We start from the raw sequence: 20,781 nt of genomic DNA, 5'->3' as shown, positions 1-20,781 counted from the left end.
AGCTCTTCTCTAAATGTTTGATAGAGTTCACCTGTGAAGCCATCTGGTCTTGGGCTTTTGTTTGTTGGAAGATTTTTAACCACAGTTTCAATTTCAGTGCTTGTGATTGGTCTGTTCATACTTTCCATTTCTTCCTGGTTCAGTCTCGGAAGGTTGTGCATTTCTAAGAATTTGTCCATTTCTTCCAGGTTGTCCATTGTATTGGCATATAGTTGCTTGTAGTAATCTCTCATGATCCTTTGTATTTCTGCAGTGTCAGTTGTTACTTCTCCTTTTTCATTTCTAATTCTATTGATTTGTGTCTTCTCCCTTTTTTTCTTGATGAGTCTGGTTAATGGTTTATCAATTTTGTTTATCTTCTCAAAGAACCAGCTTTTAGTTTTATTGATCTTTGCTATTGTTTCCTTCAATTCTTTTTCATTTATTTCTGATCTGATCTTTATGATTTCTTTCCTTATGCTAACTTTGGGGGTTTTTTTGTTCTTCTTTCTCTAATTGCTTTATGTGTAAGGTTAGGTTGTTTATTTGAGATGTTTCTTGTTTCTTAAGGTAAGATTGTATTGCTATAAACTTCCCTCTTAGAACTACTTTTGCTGCATCCCATAGGTTTTGGGTTGTCGTGTTTTCATTGTCATTTGTTTCTTGGTATTTTTTGATTTCCTCTTTGATTTCTTCAGTGATCTCTTGGTTATTTAGTAGTGTATTGTTTAGCCTCCATGTGTTTGTATTTTTTACGGGTTTTTTCCTGTAATTATATGTAGTCTCATAGCGTTGTGGTCAGAAAAGATACTTGATACAATTTCAATTTTCTTAAATTTACCAAGGCTTGATTTGTGACCCAAAATATGATCTATCCTGGAGAATGTTCCATGAGCACTTGAGAATAAAGTGTATTCTGTTGTTTTTGGATGGAATGTCCTCTGAATATCGATTAAGTCCATCTTGTTTAATGCGTCATTTAAAGCTTGTGTTTCCTTATTTATTTTCATTTTGGATGATCTGTCCATTGGTGAAAGTGGGGTGTTAAAGTCCCCCACTATGATTGTGTTACTGTCTATTTCCCCTTTTATGGCTGTTAGTATTTGCCTTATGTATTGCGGTACTCCTATGTTGGGTGCATAAATATTTACAATTGTTACATCTTCTTCTTCTTGGATTGATCCCTTGATCATTATATAGTGTCCTTCTTTGTCTCTTGTAATAGTCTTTGTTTTTTTTTTTTTAAAGATTTATTGATTGATTGATTGATTTCTATGTTGGTTCTTCGTTTCTGTGCGAGGGCTTTCTCTAGTTGCGGCGAGCGGGGGCCACTCTTCATCGCGGTGCGTGGGCCTCTTACCATCGTGGCCTCTCCTGTTGCGGAGCACAGGCTCCAGACGCGCAGGCTCAGTAGTTGTGGCTCACGGGCCTAGTTGTTCCGCGGCATGTGGGATCTTCCCAGACCAGGGCTCGAACCCGTGTCCCCTGCATTAGCAGGCAGACTCTCAACCACTGCGCCACCAGGGAAGCCCAATATAGTCTTTGTTTTAAAGTCTATTTTGTCAGATATGAGAATTGCTACTCCAGCTTTCTTTTGATTTCCATTTGCATGGAATATCTTTTTCCATCCCCTCACTTTCAGTCTGTCTGTGTCCCTAGGTCTGAAGTGGGTCTCTTGTAGACAGCATATATACGGGTCTTTTTTTTGTATCCATTCAGCCAGTCTATGTCTTTTGGTTGGAGCATTTAATCCATTTACATTTAATCTGCTTATCGATATGTATGTTCCTATTACCATTTTCTTAATTGTTTTGGGTTTGTTATTGTAGGTCTTTTCCTTCTCTTGTGTTTCCTGCCTAGAGAAGTTCCTTTAGCATTTGTTGTAAAGCTGGTTTGGTGGTGCTGAATTCTCTTAGCTTTTGCTTGTCTGTAAAGGTTTTAATTTCTCCATCAAATCTGAATGAGATCCTTGCTGGGTAGAGTAATCTTGGTTGTAGGTTTTTCCCTTTCATCAGTTTAAATATGTCCTGCCACTCCCTTGTGGTTTGCAGAGTTTCTGCTGAAAGATCAGCTGTTAACCTTATGGGGATTCCCTTGTATGTTATTTGCTGTTTTTCCCTTGCTGCTTTTAATATTTTTTCTTTGTATTTAATTTTTGATAGTTTGATTAATATGTGTCTTGGCATGTTTCTCCTTGGATTTATCCTGTATGGCACTCTCTGTGCTTCCTGGACTTGATTAACTATTTCCTTTCCCATATTAGGGAAGTTTTCAACTATAATCTCTTCAAATATTTTCTCAGTCCCTTTCTTTTTCTCTTCTTCTTCTGGGACCCCTATAATTCCAATGTTGGTGCATTGAATGTTGTCCCAGAGGTCTCTGAGACTGTCCTCAATTCTTTTCATTCTTTTTTCTTTATTCTGCTCTGCAGTAGTTATTTCCACTATTTTATCTTCCAGATCACTTATCCGTTCTTCTGCCTCAGTTATTCTGCCATTGATTCCTTCTAGAGCATTTTTAATTTCATTTATTGTGTTCATCATTGTTTGTTTGCTCTTTAGTTCTTCTATGTCCTCATCAAACATTTCTTGTATTTTCTCCATTCTATTCCCAAGATTTTGGATCATCTTTACTATCATTATTCTGAATTCTTTTTCAGGTAGACTGCCTATTTCCTCTTCATTTGTTAGGTCTGGTGGGTTTTTACCTTGCTCCTTCATCTGCTGTGTGTTTGTCTGTCTTCTCATTTTGCTTGACGTACTGTGTTTGGGGTCTCCTTTTTGCAGGCTGCAGGTTCGTAGTTCCCGTTGTTTTAGGTGTCTGTCCCCAGTGACTGAGGTTGGTTCAGTGGGTTGTGTAGGCTTCCTGGTGGAGGGGACTAGTGCCTGTGTTCTGGTGGATGAGGCTGGATCTTGTCTTTCTGGTGGGCAGGACCACGTCCAGTGGTGTGTTTTGTGGTGTCTGTGAACTTAGTATGATTTTAGGCAGCCTCTCTGCTAATGGGTGGGGTTGTGTTCCTGTCTTGCTTGTTGTTTGGCATAGGATGTCCAGCACTGTAGCTTGCTGGTCGTTGAGTGGAGCTGGGTCTTGGCGTTGAGATGGAGATCTCTGGGAGATTTTTGCAGTTCGATATTACATGGAGCTGGGAGGTCTCTGGTGGAACAATGTTCTGAACTTGGCTCTCCCACCTCAGAGGCACAGCCCTGACACGTGGCTGGAGCACCAAGAGCCTTTCGTCCACACGGCTCAGAATAAAAGGGAGAAAAAAAGAAAGAAAGAAAAAGGTAAAATAAAATGAAATGAAGTTTGTAAAATAAAAAATAAAAAATAATTATTAACAGAAAATTAAAAAGTAATTAAAAGAAAGAAAGAAAGAAAGAAGAGAGCAACTATACCAAAAAAGAAATCCACCAATGATAACAAGCACTAAAAACTACACTAAAAAAAAGGAAAAAAATAAATGGACAGACAGAATCCTAGGACAAATGGTAAAAGCAAAGCTATACATACAAAATCACAGACAGAAGCATACACATACACACTCACAAAAAGAGAAAAAGGGAAAAATATATATATATCCTGCTCCCAAAGTCCACCTCCTGAATTTGGGATGATTCGTTGTCTATTCAGGTATTCCACAGATGCAGGCACATCAAGTTGATTGTGGAGATTTACTCCGCTGCACCTGAGGCTGCTGGGAGAGATTTCCCTTTCTCTTCTTTGTTCGCACAGCTCCCGGGGTTCAGCTTTGGATTTGGCCCCGCCTCTGCGTGTAGGTCACCTGAGGGCGTCTGTTCCCCGCCCAGACAGGACGGGGTTAAAGGAGCAGCTGCTTCGGGGGCTCTGGCTCACTCAGGCGGGGGGAGGGAGCGGTACGGAGGAGGCGGGGCGAGCCTGCGGCGGCAGAGGCCGGCGTGACGTTGCAGCAGCCTGAGGCGCGCCGTGCGTTCTCCCGGGGAAGTTGTCCCCGGATCACGGGAGCCTGGCCGTGGTGGGCTGCACCAGCTCCCGGGAGGGGCGGTGTGGAGAGTGACCTGGGCTCGCACACAGGCTTCTTGGTGGCGGCAGCAGCAGCCTTAGCGTCTCGTGCCCGTCTCTGGGGCCCGCGCTGATGGCCGCGGCTCATGCCCGTCTCTGGGGCTCGTTTAGGCGGCGCTCTGAATCCCCTCTCCTCGCGCACCAGGAAACAAAGAGGCAAGAAAAATTCTCTTGCCTCTTCGGCAGCTGCAGACCTTTTCCCGGACTCCCTCCCAGCTAGCTGTGGCGCACTAGCCCCTCAGGCTGTGTTCACGCCGCCAGCCCCAGTCCTCTCCCTGCGATCCGACCGAAGCCTGAGCCTCAGCTCCCAGCCCCCGCCCGCCCCGGCGGCTGAGCAGACAAGCCTCTCGGGCTGGTGAGTGCTGCTCGGCGCCGATCCTCCGTGCGGGAATCTCTCCGCTTTGCCCTCCGCACCGCTGTGGCTGCGCTCTCCTCCGTGGCTCCGAAGCTCCCCACCCCCGCCACCCGCAGTCTCTGCCCGCGAAGGGCCTCCTAGTGTGTGGACACCTTTCCTCCTTCACGGCTCCCTCCCACTGGTGCAGGTCCCGTCCCTATTCTTTTGTCTCTGTTATTTCTTTTTTCTTTTGCCCCACCCAGGTACGTGGGGCGTTTCTTGCCTTTGGGGAGGTCTGACGTCTTCTGCCAGCGTTCAGTGGGTGTTCTGTAGGAGCAGTTCCATGTATAGATGTATTTCTGATGTATTTGTGGGGAGGAAGGTGATCTCCACGTCTTACTCTTCCGCCATCTTGAAGCTCCTCCCAGAATTTACTTTTTGTACCAAAATTTTTCAGCCATAAGAATATTGAAAATATATTTAGCAAGTTTTCATTTGCTTTTGATTAATTCTGATTGAACCGATAGCTTTGCAGTCTGGAAGGTGCCCAGTGGTTCTGAACACAATATTTTGTGGAATAAGCTGTAATCCGTGATCATTGCCACACTCACAACGTTCCTATTAATCTTATTTCAAGTTACAACAATGCGAGGCTTGTTTCCACGCTTCTATTTTTAACTAATGAAAATGTGTTACAAAGAAATCCTAATTATACCCTTTGGAGTGTGATTCAATGGCAAATCCACTGGTAATTTTCTTTTTTCAAAATTCCACATAATTGCACGAGAAACGAAGAATGTAAGTTCTCCCGCAATAGTTAGTCTATAAATAAGATTCCCTACTGGGCTGAGCGAGCAGGTTTTTTTCTTTGCACATTTTGTATGAGGTTTGATTAATCCACGTTATAACCCTGATGCGTGAAAACCCTTGTTAGACGTAGCACATGGTATACCACGTTCTCATCATGTCCCCAAATTGGTAGCCTGCATATTTTCACGGCACCCTGGACAGAGGTGGAAAAGCTGCAGATTTGGTGGGCGTCAGGAGGCGGGGCTGCCCTGGTTGAGCCGTTAAGTGACTGTATGACCTGAACGGTCCGTCTCCTTCTCCCGAAACGCGGGAGTGCAGATGTGCCCAGATCTTCCTGTGTATCACCGGCCTCTGTTCCTATGCGCCAGAGCACCTTCCCAGTGGTGACAGCCACAGATGTCTCCAGACACTGCCAAAGTCCCCCAGGAACAAAGCACCCGGGCCAGAGCCCTGATCTTGACCTACATCAGAAAACCCGGATGTGCGTGGCGTGAGCGCCTTCAACCCTGCAATTCCCGGGTTGCGGTTGGTTTTGCAAAGAGGGAGGGAAGCGCCAGGCTTTTGAAGTGTGTGTGCCCTGCTGTTCTGGACCTCCAAGCACTTAGGACGCTGTCCCGGATGCAGGGGACACTAAGTCCCGGTGCTTCCCAGCGGGCTGCTTTTTAGGTTTGACATCCTCACTTGACCTGAGCGCATGTCAGAAAGGTGGCCTCAGGATCAGGTTTGCACCAGCCTGTTGAAGTCACTGCCCGAGGGCCCTGGTCCTGGGGGGGCAGGGCTAGGCCGGAAGGAGGCCCCGCAGAGGGGTCTGGGTGTCTAAGCAGGGCTGCTCTCTAGGCGGTGGAGGTCCAGTCTGCATCATGGCTGAGAACAGGCTGCCTGGGAGGAGACCAGGGGTGGGGCTGGGCAGACCCCGCTCCCAGGTTGGGGAGCAGGAGGGACAGGAGTGGGGGTAACCGCGTCTGCATTTGGCCAGATGATTTCTTCCAGCAGCAAACGTCAAGGTGCTTTAGAAGGAGGTTTCCAGATGCTTTCAGAAGAAGGTGTAGAACCATAAAGAGATCTATCAAATGGCCAGTTAAATAAAATGATGCAAGTTGCCGAGCTGGTGCTTCGTAAAAGCAGGCTCTCTCCTTCCTCCCAGCCGCCCTGCCTGGCCCCTGCCCTGGGCCCACGCTGGGCCCTCCTCCTCCCTGCCCCTTGTGTCCGGGCCGTGGCTGCGGCCACCCCTGTGGAGGGGGACGGACCGTCTCTGGGCTCACGTTGCCCAGCTGTCCCCGTCCCTGTGCAGATCGCCCAGGTGGCATCCCGTCTCCCCGCTGTCACTGAAATCTCCCTTGCAGGTTAGATGTCGGGACAATGTTTTCTGTCCCCTGAGTGTTGATAGAATAGTCTCCCCATAAATGTCTTCCATGCATTTATCCGAAATGAAACAGTATCTGAAAACAAAAGCGGAACCAGTTTGAAGCTCCACCGCTTGGTTCAAGTGACAGGCTCGCTCCGTTCCCTCGGGTGACGACCGGTCTCTGGCGGTGAAACGGTGAGGGACTCACAGCCTCCTTCCTGGTGGCCCAGCGGGGTGCCCTCGGCCCTCGGGCTCCCACCGTCGCCTTGCCTTCCGAGGGTGTCCATCCTGTTAGGGCTTCAGTCTCAACTTTCCGCCCCAAAGGCAGCAATGCTGTTTACATCCCAAGAGCAAAATCTCTGCTTTGCTGGGCTGACTGTTCCAGGCTTTGCAATCTGTCCAAAGAACCTTTGCCCCTTACAGGGTTACCCAGAGGGTTTTGAAAGCTTGCAGTGAGAAGCAGTTGGGTCTCCAAGGTCACGTTTGACTCTCTGTGTCTTGTGCCCTGAAGGACGGAAGGCCACGTGAGTCCCGGGCCCAAGGAGGCAGAGAGAAAAGACACGGGTGCCAAGACGCCGCCGCCCCAGATTCTTCTGCCCCTGGAGGAGCGGGTGACCCACTTCCGAGACATGCTCCTGGAGAGAGGGGTAAGGATGCCACATGATAGCGCTCCTCAGTGGGAGAGGCGGAGCTACTGTCCCCCAGCCCAAGACCCCTCCCCTTCCTCACCGAGCCCGCAGTCACGCTGCCTGACACTCAGGGGCCACGTGATGTGAGGCCAAAGCAAAGGGAAATGGATCCTGCTTCTTGCCCTAAAAGGGAAAGGAGGTTTGAAGGGTGTGATGCATCGCGGGGTAGGTGTCGCCACCTGTCCAAGGAAGCGGCTGAGAGGTGAACAGGTGTGGGTCACCTGGAAGGGACGGTCCCCGGGGCCATGTGGAGAAATGATTGGTCTGTGTTGATGGCCTTCCTGCTGGAGCCCTGCTGGCTTCCGGGGTCCACAGCCCCAGAGGGACGAGCCCTCCTCTTCACTTGGGGAGGGACTCGTACACCTCTGGATCAACCCAACGGTCTTCGTACACCTGGGATGTCTTAATTGTAGTTGACTTCTGAATCTCATTTTGAATTGAGGAGGAAAAAACCAGTTTATAATTGAATCTCCTTCCAATGACTTTTATTTCCTGTTTTGGCTTTTGGGTATAAAATGAGCCCGATACAATAGTTTAGCCCAGTTGGATTTCTTCATAAAATGAGACCGAACGCAGAAGGCAGTAATAGGAACCGGTGTGTAATGATAATTATAATGAACACTGTAAATGGCCTTGGGAATTCAAAAGCAAATTCCCTCTGCAGTCAGCACCCACCCAAGGCTGCTTCCTGCACGGCCTCTCCCAGAGCAGGTGCAGCTGGGAACTGAGGTGGGGGGCGGCCTGGGGAGACCTCCTCTCCCCCAGAGCAGGGGGTCTGAGCAGCGCTGGCACCTGGGCAGGGTGAGGCCCTGGGGCTACAGGGAAACTTAAACGGTGCCAGCGCTTAAGAATTAGGAGTAAGAAGGAGATTATGTCAGGCACCTTCCGTGGGAGACCTCTTTTCCTCTGCACCATGAATTTTAATGCATGCATTGCTCTATCTATCTAGAGACTCACTCAAAAATAAAATACAGCCCTTGGCGCAAGGACCTGGAAGGAAAAGTAGGCTTCTGAGCTTAAAACTACGATGCAATGGATTAAGCCTATATTCACATATATGCCGAGTAACCCAGAAGGGCAAGATGGGAAGGCCGTGAACGCACACGCACACTGGAGTGGTCCCTGGTGTAGAGGGAGGACGTGTTTTTGTAAAAAGACGTAATTTTAAAAGCTATATTTACTAGGCTAAAATTTTATTTCTAAAAAAAGACTCCCTGCCCATGCAACTTTCCTTTTTTTTTTACCAAGACATAGAGATGATTTGATTAAAGAAATCCTGCAGGATGAAATAGCCTTGAAACAACTGACTCTCTTGTGGGAGGTGTGTCTGTGTGTGTGTGTATGTGTGTGTGTGCGCCTGTGAGTGTACATGCTTGTGTGTGTGTGTTTGGTGTGTGGTGTGGGCTCCCTGCCCGACCCACCGAAGACTCCGCGTGGCAGTTGGGAAAGGGCTCCGGCCGACCTCTCCCTTTGCCCATTGCTCGACCCTCGCCCCATTCTCAGCCTTCCCACTTCAACAGCAAAGACGTGCAGACAAAGCCAGTGTCACTGCCTGGCTAAGGAGAGGAGGCCAGGAACACAGGCCGGAGCTCCGAGCTCTGGCCGTCCAGCCCCTCTGTTCCTACAGCGGAGAAATGGGTCCGGTGCCCGCGTTCCCTTCTCCAGCCACCCCGGGAGGGTTCTGCCAACAGGGCTTTGACTCCATTTAGATGTCGTCACTGCCACTCGACGGGGTTGCTTATTCCGTGGCTGTCAGTGTCCTCCTGGTCCTGGAGGCTTGTACCCAGTGTCACCACCGGTCACCATCCCTGGTGGCCGCCCTCAGCTGTCTCACAGCCCCCCTCACCGACCTTCCACTCTTGGCACGGGGTCCCTTCCCTGGGAGGCCCTCCCCCCCTCGCCTCCCTGGCTCCCCAGCTGACACATGATGCCACACGGCCGCTCTGTGTCCCTTCCACATCGCCAAGTCACCGTGCTGGCTCGCAGCTCCTGGAGACGCGGGACTCTCCAACGCGTCGTTGGGTTCCCAGGGCCTGGCTCCCAGGAGGCGCTCAATGATTTCCCAGGACTCCCTTCGTGTCCGAGCTCTGGTCTTGCTGCACGTGCCCCGGGCCGGCCCAGCACTGATCCCAGAGTGGGCCCATGAGCCTGGGTAAGGGGGTCCTGGAGCAGCTGCTGTTCTGTTTCCTTCTCCGCCACTCGTGTGGCCCCAAGGCATCTGCACGACAGGGCTTATGGCATCGCTCACGTGAATGTGATAAAGCAGATCCTCTCCCCTCGGAGCCACTGAGAATAAGATTCTCTTCTGCAAACCCACTGGGGGGGATACTCCTGAGTTGTGCTGCCACACCTCTTCTGACTGCAAGGACAGTGCAGAAATAGTCATAATTCCGAGTATCTGAATGGACCCAGCCAGTCTGTCCCAGTGGAGTTAACTGGGAGACATGGCCCGTCCTCCGTGAGACGTGATGGCATTGTGAGCATTTGAGAAATAGATGCAGCGTTCATCTCATCACTGTCCAAGTTTTCCACCTCTTTGTCTTGGAAACCAACCAGGCGCATCTTACCAGCACAACATCAGACTAACCCACGTGGGAGATCAGGGCTGCCGGAGACTCTGCCCTCTCCTTCCCAAGGATGTGAGTCTCTGAATGTATCCCAGTGGCCTCAGTTGAGCAGTTTTACTAAGGAGATTTTCAGTGTGTTCTTGTCTTGTTGAGGTGGGTGATTCCATTCAGCCTTTGATTCTTAGGTACTCATGCATGAGCCTCAGCAAAAACACCCTGGGAATGGGAGGCACCAACTCCAGTGCTCTGGGTTTTCTCTGGAGAGAGACTGGGGTGAAGCCTAGACCCCTATCTTACAAGGGTTTCAGAAGAAGCCCGTATGCTGCTCATGAAGAGAAAAGGCCAACCTGAATGCACTGCTGATGTCGTAAAGCAAAGCCAGCGTTTATGACTTCTGGACTTTATAAAGTGTGCCAGCAGATTTTATGAGTTACTCATGCTCAAGAGGGGTTGATAGCTAAGCCCATCAGATTTCCAGTTGCTTAAAAATGCGGCCGAGAAAGGTCACGTTTTTCATAGGTTGGGTGATTAATAAGATTTTTTATTGCATTTGCTCAGTGCTTCAGCTCAGAAACTCATGTGCTTATAGAATGCTGGCACTAGGTGTGTGGATTTCTAGTAGTTTTAAAAGGGCATATGGTTTGGGGCACTCCATGGGGATTATGGCTTGGGGAAGGGGCCTTCGGTTTTGTGGTTTTGAAATATGTAAGTGGAAGGTTTTGTTTTTATATTGTTTCACTAGTATAAACCACAGTAGGGTTTTCTTTAAACTTTGGTCTATAAAGGGGCAGGATTCATTGAGTAGCAGAGGATTAATTTAACCCTGTCTATTTAGATAAATGCATTAGAGACATTTTATCGAAGGTGTCTTCCTTCTGCAAAGTATCCCTTGGAAGTGGCTTTCCCAGGCGCCGAGAAAGAAAGACTCTTCCATCACCCTGGACCTTGATTCAGGCACTCCAGAGTCCCTCTGCTAGTGACCCCCAGCCAGCTTCCCAGCAGCGGGCAGCCTTGGGGAGACTGACTGGCACAGTGGCCAGCTCTGCAGCTGAGACCCCTGGACTTGGGTCCGAGTCTGTGTTGAAATATGGAACTCACAGGCCGCAGGCCCTCGCCAGCCCAGCCACAGTGGTCTCTCTCTGCGCTAAGACAGGCGTCCACCCTGAGGTTTTTGGTGCAAAGTTGGTCCAAATGAAGGAGAGGCTCTTTACCAGGTGTCCTCCCACCATCAGGGAAGCTGCATCTTCTCCCATGTGGCAGAAAGACCCCCTCCCTCGTGGGGGATGTCCGGTGCTCCTTCACCCAGATGCATAAGTGGTGTTGCCTAGGGCTGTAGCGGCACTTGGGCCAAGACATGTGGGGAAGGGTTTCAGTCACCCTCAGGTGCAGGTACACATCACAGGTGAGATGGCTCTGGAGGTGAGGTGCCTGAGCTGTAGCTCGTGAGTTGTGGACACCTGCAGGGTCTCTTCCACGAGGTGAATCTTTGCTCCTTGGGAAGTTTATCCGCTTCGTGTTCCGATGGCAGCTCTTCAAAGTCTCACCAGGCACATACAACTAATAAAATAAAATCGTGCTCTCAAAAGGACACATGCTCATTATAGGAAAATTGCAAAATACAAAGAATAGAAATAAGAAAAAAATCACCTGAAGCCCAACCCTAAGAGACAATTATTATCGTCAGTGGGTACATTTCCTTCCAGTCTTTCTTTCTAGAAACAGATTTTAAGGAAATAGCAAAAATAAACATTTGTATTATATAGTATAACCAAGATTGAACTGTAGTTGAACATGGCTGAACCAAAGTTTTTTAATATAGTCAATTTCATAAGGTTCAACCTAACTTATACATTGGTATACTGTTTTCTCCTTTTACCCATTTTTAAAATATTACTATAAACCTTTGGGAACATTTTTGATGAGGGTATAGTAGTCGATTCATTGTCAGTTCAAAAGTCCCTTTTTTCATTTATTTAGTTTATTGCCCAGTTTTGCTAGTTTAAATAACACTCTGATGACCATATCGATGCATTAATGTTGGGTTTTTTGTGTGTAGGATTGTTTCCTACACGCTGTCAACATTTGACCTGTATTACCAAATTGTTTTGGAAAAAGTCATTTTCTTACAATGTATTCTCCCAGCGGTGTTTGACCAGCGTGCTCCACCAGCACTGAATAGTAAGAAGTATAAATATTTACTATTTATTATTTTTTGAATCTCATTCTTCTTTTCCTTTGATTTGGGTTTTCTCTTGGTTTTTATGCTGTGGTTTCTCTTTCCTGAGTTAACTGCTGTGGCCTTTGGCGATTCAGCTCTGCAGATATTACTGTGGTCACCTGTCTATTAGTGAGTAGATCGCGGTCTAATCATGAAGATGACCTTGGGGGAGTTGTGGACCACCCACTCTAATGCCTAGAAAGGGGTTATAACTATCCCTAATGTGAAAGAAAAGTAAGTAAAATTACTTTACTTAGCTGAGATACGGTGGAATAACAGTGCAAAGTTTTATTTATCAATCAAAATACCAAAAAAAGCGCCAAAATTGGCAAAATACCATGAGCGCTAGGAGTTGAGGGTGGGCATTGACATGTCCTGGAGTTTGGGTAAGCACGCAGCCCCTTTCTCACTTCTGGATCACCTGTGGGTCACCTGGCTCACCTGGGCTCAGGGGAACCTTCCACATGCCAACCACTCCCCCCTCTAAATTTAGGGATTGAGCATCTCCAGGGGCAGCGCTCCACCAGGGAGGGTGGGAGCAGGAGGTGAACCGCCACTTCCCCGCCTTCGGTGGGACGAATTGCTGGCAGATTCCAGCGTGTTCTGCGTGAGTCTCCACGGTTCCCAGGGGCCACCTGCCCATTTATGCACCATTCTTCTCCCTCCACGTGTCAGTGTCCTGCATGCCTGGCATCACCTCCCAAATGCGCCGCCGTCACCCAAGCTCCGTTCTCGCGGCTGCTTCTAGATGGTCCCGGAGATGACACCGCCTCCCGTCCAGGATGAGCCAGGAGCACAGCCTGCTCACTTCATCCTGTGCTGTGTCCACCTCAAGCCGCCTTTAATTGTCAGGAGCTCCAGCGCCAGAAATAGAAGACACAGCTGTGCGTTCCAGGAAATTGGATAAAGAGGGTAATGGCGGGGGTGCTAATTACAAGCAACACGCCCTCTGTCATCAGCGGAGCCTGCAGGCGGCGTGGAGGACAGAGCAGAGGACCAGAGGATGCTGGGCACATCCTCACACGTGACCCGCGGTGTCAGGGCGGCGGGGTCTGGGCGCTCAGGAAGGGTGGCCCCGGAGGGAGAGGTAGTGGGCAGGGAGGGCGTCTGGGCTCGGGAGGGGTGGGGTGAGCGCCGACGGAGGGAAGCGGTGTTGGGGCGAGGGTGGGGGCTGGAAGTAGAGAAGCCAGGAGGGCAAACTTGGGCAAATGCACGGAGGGGCCGTGGCCACGGTCTCCAGCCCCTGGAAGCAGAGGGCAGTGGGCTCAGGCTGGAGGGAGATTCAGGGACCGTCTTCAGGGGCCACTGGGCCTCCTGCACGGCTCAGCATGTCAGGTTCCCCCCCCCTCAGTGGCCTCGTGCCCCCTCAGAGCTCCCACACCTGCTTCTCCCCTTTCCAGGTGAGAGAGGCCTTTGCACCTCCTGGCTGAGGCCTTGGTCCGTTTCCCTGAGACCAGGAGAGACCAGAGGTGATAGCAAGGGGAGAGAGGATGCCAGCCGAGGGTCCGACCCGCACGTGCAGGCAGACAGGCAGACGGGTGCCTTCCTCTCGTCCTTCGGCTCCTGGCCTTTTCTGTGACCCAAGGCTTGACAAGCACTCAAAACAGCCTTTGGTTTCGGAGATGAAGCATGCCTGCCTCCTTTGGGTGCCCAGCCTGGGGGCAGGACCCCGAGGGGACGGCCGTGGCCCCGTGGCACCCACGGGACTTGCGTTATTATCTCGCTTTTTAGCCTTAACCCAACACTCTCTGAGCACGTTACTTAACGGGGTCCCTTTCCCCAGGAGCAACGCAGGGCCCACTCCTTGGCCTTCGGAGAGGTTTCCGTGAAGGTGGGGCTGAGGTTGGAGCCGGTGTCATCCGGGGAAGGGTCACCTCGTGGTGGCTTCCGAGAGGGTGTCACCCTGCCGTGCCCCACGGGTGGAGGGGTGGAGGGGTCAGCCGCCCGGCGTGGGCACCGTCGGGGACCCTCGCTGGCGGGGGGCGCTCAGGGCCGCTCAGCTGGACAGGACGCTGGGTGGACAGCTGGGGCCAGACCCGAGAGCCCTGGGTGCTGGCCGAGTGGCCGACCCGTTGGTCTGAGGGCTCTTGGAAAGATGGGGGCTGCGGGTCAAGGGAAAATGACGCTGGGGGACGGGGAGCCATCAGGAGGCCACTGTGGTCGTCCAGGCTCGAGATGACCACCCCCAAAGGCGACAAGGGTGAGGTCGTCATTTTGCTACTTGTGCTGGCACGGTTCTTTGGGGTTTTAAAACAAGGTTATTTTTCTGGGAGAACCTTGAAAACAACTATGACAGGAAGGGCCTGGTTTATGTGGCCGCAGAGAGGGTACCAGTGTCTCCCCTTTGATCTGCAGCCTCGCTGGAACTGTCGTCCCTCCAGCAGTGACACCTGTAGGTGCAAACAGTGCCACGTGGGATGCCCACGTGTCAGCCAGCCAGGCAGCAGCCTCGGACCACTGCCGGGGGTGGACGCCTGCTGACAGTTTCCACTTTATGGCGGCATCTGTCCAGGTTTGGGAACTGCGCCCTGCCCGGGCCACGCTGCCGCTCCTTCTCTGTGCCTGTGTTTCAAACCACCAGCTCTGGTGTCTTCTGTTGTAGAAATGACAGGGAACACAATTCAGACACTGAAGATGAATCAGAGGGGAGTCTGCCAGCAGGAGAAGCACAAGACTGCAGGAGGCTGGCCTCCAGCACAGCTCAGGGGACCCGCTGCCCATGTCTCCCGATTCCCAGCCCATAGTGGGTGATGTTCCAGTGGGGGGTTAAATAAAGATGTGCATGAGTGCTAACCAGAGGCCAGCGGCATGGGCCAGGACAGTGTCCAAACACACTCTCAGCAAGACAAGTAGAGCTGACCTTCACCCACGGCACGGAGTCACCTGGTGTCAGAACCCTGAGACGGAATACGTTGCCAACTGTCAGGAGGTGGTGTATACATCACAGAACACGGCCCAGGAAGGGAGACGGAATCACTACACGACATGGTCAGGCTGCAGGGAAGGACGGGACTTCTGCAGGAAAGGGTCTAAAATTGGCTGAAAAGTTCCACTATCCTGGACCAAATCACATGTAAAGTGTCAAAGATTCAAAGGACTCTTAGGCAGACGCGGGATGGAGATCACTGCTGAGAAACGAAGGCCAAGTTAGAGGCAAGAACATGCATTTGTCTTGGGGAACTGCTGTGTGGGCAGAGTTCCAGGGTGGCCCCAAGACTCCCACCCCGGGGCACACATCTTGAATAAGCCCCTCTCTTGAGAGTGGGCAGGACTCCGAATAGGATGGGGGGGTCACCCCCATGTCGGTGTGACACCATGTTATGTAAGATTGGGTCTCATATATAGAGATTCCCCCACCGGCTTTAAGGAAGCCAACCTATTGTGGAGGGCCCACCGTGGAGAACTTGGGGACCCCTGGGAGTGGAGAATGGTTCCCTGCAGGCCTCCAGCAAGAAAGGGGAGGCCTCAGCCCCTGCCCCATGGAATGAACCTACCAGACAACGTGACCGTGGGGACACAGGTCCAGGGAGGCTGGGCTTCCATCAAGAATGAGTCTCACAGTCGAGGGAACGACAGTCATCAGGGTCCTTCTTTGGCAAGAGTCTGTCTCACAGACAAGGCTGTGCCCACCCGCAGGCAGGGACGGGCCCCGTTTCACACTCGACTGCCCAGACTTCCCTTCTGCTCCAGCCTCTGTCGCAGGTCCCACGCCCGGGCTGCCCCTCTGTCCAAAACTGCCACCCTCCTCTGAACTTCAAAAGCATCTGTTAGCGTAGCTGTCAGGTTATGTGACGACGTCTGTTTTATCACAAATTACAGTCATTGGGGAGATGGCCCATCTTGCCTTGTATACAGATTGTAAATTCCTCTGGAGGCAAGGACAGTATATTAATTTTTTTAAACGTAGTTTATTATACATCTAGAACTCCAAAACTTCTCAACAAACTGGTGGAGTCAGTTATGTGACACCAATTCTTAATAATTGTTGGCCTTCCTTATAAAACTAGGACCTTGGAGGGGTTTACAGGTCCCTACATGGTGGATAGACGTCCATCTGATTGGGCTGTATTGAAGTTGGCCTTTCCTTCTCTCCATATCCACCCTAATGCTCACGTGGTCAAGTGTCAGCTCTCAAAAAATAGAGAAATCATTCTTCCCTGATGCTTTTCCAGAGCCCCTACCCCCAATCCCTGTAATGTGTCAAAATTTCACCATGTTTTTAGTCAACTGAAAAAAATCCCTGGGGGGAGTTTGGGTCACCCTGCCTGATAAAAGAGCTCATGAGTATTAAAAAGGGCTTCAATTTTTATTAGTGAAGATAGGAATTGTCAATTTTGAAAAATCATTATGCTATGATGCACCAAGCAAAGCACAATTCCTATTGAAGTAATATCTCTACCAGAAATGTTTTAACCTGCTCAAAAGTAAGAATGTGAAGGGATCTTGTTTTTGTAAACTGCCCATTGGCTTCACCTCCCCACGTCCCGGGAGTCCCTCCCCTGCCCAGGCTCCTAGATACACATCACGTCTGGCTCTTCTTCTCCCGTTGCTCTCCAGACAAGGCCCTGGTTCCTAAGTGGGTCTGGGAGTGTCCCGCGCATCTGCTCTGCCCGTCTCTCCTGCCTCTTCCCAGCCCCACATGGCCTCCTTCATCCCAGCCGTGTTCCGCCCTTGTCATCTCCACATTCCCCACAGTTCCTGGAGCCTGGCCTTCGCTCCGCAGGCAGCGCCTCGTGAGCACCTCCCAGGCCCTTCATGGGCCCGGTTCCAGCACAGCCAGTGTTCGAGACAACTTCTCCCCAGGCCCTTCTCTGTGTCCCCTTGGCTCCTGGGCATGTCTCCGGAAGGACACTAATGCCCCCCAGGAGATCCTGAGTTAGCTTTCTGCCTCCCCCTGGACCGTGGGCCTCCTGATGTCAGTGGCCTTGATTTATTTTCTCTGAACCGTGAGCACCCAGCATGGGGCCTAAGGCACAGTCAATATTTGGTCAATGCTTTTAAATGAATACATTATTTTTGGATGACTTAAATGTTTCACTGCTCCATCAGCTGAGAGAGTTTGGATCGACAACATCCCAGCAGCAATGAGCTCACCCGGCACCCGCATCTCCAATAAGAGGGACCAGGGCTTCTTGGAGAATGCTGATTCTAGGGCCAAGGTAGGAGCGATATGAGATGACCCTGGAGCATCTTGAAGGGCCCAGAAAACAAAATGATGGGGTACGTCCCAGAACACAGGAGCCAACCGTGACAGCCAAACCAGGAGCAAATCAATAATCATGTTAGATTATAACCCAAAGTATGAAATAAATATCCATGAGTCTATATTGATATAAACAAATGATTGAACAAATAAGTAAATGTGAGAGAATGGACAAATATCCCATCCAGAAGAATGCCAAGGAACTTATACAGATACTCCCATCTCGGGAGGTGGAGCAGGACCCCTTAAGTGTGGGCTATACATTGTGACTTCCCTCCAAAGAGGACAGCATGGGATAGGGGAAAAAGAATAAATTCGTAGAGGAAAGACCTCAGCTGGTCAATCAAGGTCAACATCAGCTCTGATAAGTTACGTTGACAGTATGGACCTTGATAGGATGTGACAAGAAGGGCACATTTTCTGGGGTCTTCCTCCCTAAGCCCACAGCCCTGGTCGAACCAAGAGAAAAACTGAGACAAATCCCAGCAGAGGTACATCTCACAAAATACCTGACCAGTACTCCTCAGAACAATCAAGGTCATCGAGACCAAGGAGAGTGAGAAACTGTACAGCCCAGAGGAGCCCAAGGAGACATGAGACTTCATGTGATGTGGTGTCCTGCGTGGAATCCTGGGACAGAAAAAAAAATTAGGCAAAAACTAAAGAAACCTGAGTAAGGTGTGGACTCCTGTTAATAATAGTGTAGACACATCTAGCATACTAACATTAAGATGCCAGCAATATAGGAAACTGGGTATGGGGTAGACGGTAGCTTCATAGTATTTTTGCAAGTTTTCTGTAAATCTAAAACTATTAGAAAGTAGGGTAGTTTGTTTAAAAAGGTGACCTACCTAAAAAAGGTTTAAATGTTGATTAAAAATCAATTAAAATTGTGCCAAACTCTGATTATTTCTAAAACACTGTCCTCTGTTACGACCTGCGGTGTCCTGAAAATTTTTACAAATATCTCCTTTCACAATGTGACATTTCAGAATGTCCCAGCTTCACAGGCATAATTGGGGTTTTAGATCAGGACGCATGGCTCTGGAAGATATCCAGGGAGGAAATAGTGTCGTGAGTCTAGAAATTAGATTTTCAGATGCTCTAAATATTGATTTTCTTAAAAGTTTGACAAGTTGAGCACTTTTAAACGATGCTGCATTCCTGAACCCCTGGTTCCTTGGTGCTGTTTCTCACCGTTGATCATTTCAGCGTGACTCCAGGCTCAGCATGAGATGCTAAAAGCAACTCTATTGACTATCTTTCTTCAGGTGTCAGCGTTTTCTACCTGGGAGAAAGAATTACATAAAATCGTGTTTGATCCGCGCTATCTCCTGCTGAACTCCGAGGAGCGGAAGCAGGTAAGGTGGTAGGAGGTGTGGTGATGGACTTGAGGACGTGGAGTTAAAGCGGTGCTCCACCCGCGATCTCTGCGGACGAGCAGGTGCCTGTCATCTTTGCTGTGTCAGTGGGGGAGCCATGAGAATTGAGTGCTGGCCTGTGAGCTCGTGAATGGGAAGAGCTACGGGCGCAGAGGGAGGCCACCCTGGTACCTGCTGTTAGCGAACCGCCTGGTCATGACCCCGTGAGACAGATACAGAGGTGAAAACTCAGCTCTGGGGAACATTAACCACATCCTGGATGGCTGTATTAAAAAGACTTAAGATCTGAGATAATTAAAGTGAAATAGGAGAGGGTCCAGGGAACAATAGTAGCAAAAGTAAAGGATGGACTTTTCTAGAAAGTGGGTCCCCAGAAAAGCAAGAAAGGATTAGAGATAGCTGGCCTGGAGGTCATTTTAAATGGACACTTGACAGGGGTCCGCCCTGGCTTGTTGACAAGTCAAGTCACGGAGCCAGAACTGTCTCCCGGATTAAGCAGACAGACAGAGGGACGGGCTGTGCTGACCAGTGGGGACGCTTGAGCTTTCACAGCCCTGCCAGGATCTGGTGGCTCCTGGAGCACATCCAAGAAGGGCCCCGAGATAAATTCCAGAAGGATCCAGATTCTGCATCTGCATCTCTGGTCCCGTCCCAATCGTGCGTCTCCCTCCCTCTGCCCTCTGATTGCAGAACAGATACATGTGGAAAGTGGGTGACCAGGCGCCATCACTGGAGACACAAGCCCACGAGGGTCATCTCACCTCCGATGTCACAGCCCTGGCGGCATCCATCTGATTTCAGACAGTAGGGTCTGGGAAAGCCCGGGCCAGGAGGATGGAAAGTGCAATTTTATTTTCAATTCTGTCATCAACTCGTGAAGTTCCCTTAGGTGTAGACCAAGGGGCTCAGTGCAGGCCAAGCGGGCAGGGCCTCGCTTTGTGTTTGGGTGTTTTATATCTGTTTTCCCCACAGCCGAGGAAACTCGGTGATTTTGATCATTGGTAATATCTCACCCTTTTGTTGCCCTATTACAAATCACAAATTTCAGCTCTCCAGCTGTGACCAGAGAGAAGCCCGTTTATTTTGGTGACAAGATCACTTTAAACCGTAACAGGTTAACGATCAGCACAGCTGTAGACTCTGCCTCACTGACTGTTGTGATCAGTGCTATCCCATCTCTAGTCCATGGATGGTTTTAGAGGCCATCAGGCCCTTTAAAGGAAGTTGAAGAAGTGAAGAAGTGAAGAAGTTAAGACCCTTCCCACCACACCCCCAAGAAAAGCCGAGCTGATGATTCAATGCTTAAGCCCCGTCTCTCAGACGTCAGGGAGCTCAGGGCGCTGTTTGCCCGGAATGGACCAGGCTCTTGGGCAGGGCAGGGTCTCCTGCCCTCCTGGTGTCGGGGGGGGTGGTCATGGCACAGGACTCACCCACGGGAGCAGGGGGGCTGGACGCCCACAGCCCCGGTGAGAGAGACAGGCGCTGACCGGGAGGGGCCGTGACTGCCAGGGTGCTCCCGGGGCAGACAGATCAGGCTAGAAGGTCAGCTCACAGCCAGACTCCGCCGTTTGGTGGGGGGCCCTCAGACGTCCCTGTGAAGTCACGCAGAGGAAACATCAGGCCTGTGTTCATACCACAGCGTGGTCCCAGAGCCCCACGAGGAGGAGGAGGAAGCAGGCTCCCCGTAGCTGATGCACTTCAGCACGAGAGAGACCTCAGATTAAATGCCTGCATCGTAAGAGAAACCCCACCCCAGCAAATCGACAGTGTTGTAGTTTCTAAGAGGCACGGGGCTGAAGCTGAACTGATGAAGGAAACAATATTTGGGCCCCATTCAGAAAACACAGTCCTATTTATGAATGAATTGGGCTGGCAAGCACCAAACGTGGACTCTGTGTGGGACCTACTGTCACATAGTGTTCGTGGGAAAAGCCGAGGCTCATGGTGTGTGCATTGCATCCATCCTTCCACGGGGTCTGCAGAGGAGACGTGAATGAGCCTAAACAGAGAGTAGGGGTCTTGGGAGCGCTCATCAGACCTGTTTCTATGGTAACACAGAGTGTTCCATCTTATTTCACTAGAACACGCCATGACAAGATAATGGCCAATGGTCTCTCTTTTAAAAAGTCATGCCCCATTTTGAATAAAACTGTTGTAATTTGTTAAAGAGGAGGGGAAAAAAAACCTGTTACGTTAAATTGTAGCGGCATAAATAA

At 50.2% G+C, this 20,781-nt stretch overlaps 1 protein-coding gene across 1 annotated transcript in view; it reads left to right on the top strand.

Annotated features, from left to right (window-relative positions):
* Nucleotides 1-20,781, top strand: part of TCERG1L (transcription elongation regulator 1 like) — a 195,311-nt gene that overhangs the window by 168,774 nt on the left and 5,756 nt on the right. Inside the window, exons 9-10 of the mRNA XM_068549107.1 lie at nucleotides 7,018-7,153; nucleotides 18,455-18,544. Coding sequence (XP_068405208.1) covers nucleotides 7,018-7,153; nucleotides 18,455-18,544 — 226 coding nt within the window. The remainder of the gene's footprint in view (nucleotides 1-7,017; nucleotides 7,154-18,454; nucleotides 18,545-20,781) is intronic.

Source organism: Eschrichtius robustus, chromosome 7 (assembly GCF_028021215.1).
Source record: "Eschrichtius robustus isolate mEscRob2 chromosome 7, mEscRob2.pri, whole genome shotgun sequence".
Classification (NCBI taxonomy): Eukaryota; Metazoa; Chordata; class Mammalia; order Artiodactyla; family Eschrichtiidae; genus Eschrichtius; species Eschrichtius robustus.
The sequence above is the reverse complement of the archived record's forward strand: the minus strand, read 5'-3'. Positions and strand labels throughout refer to the sequence as shown.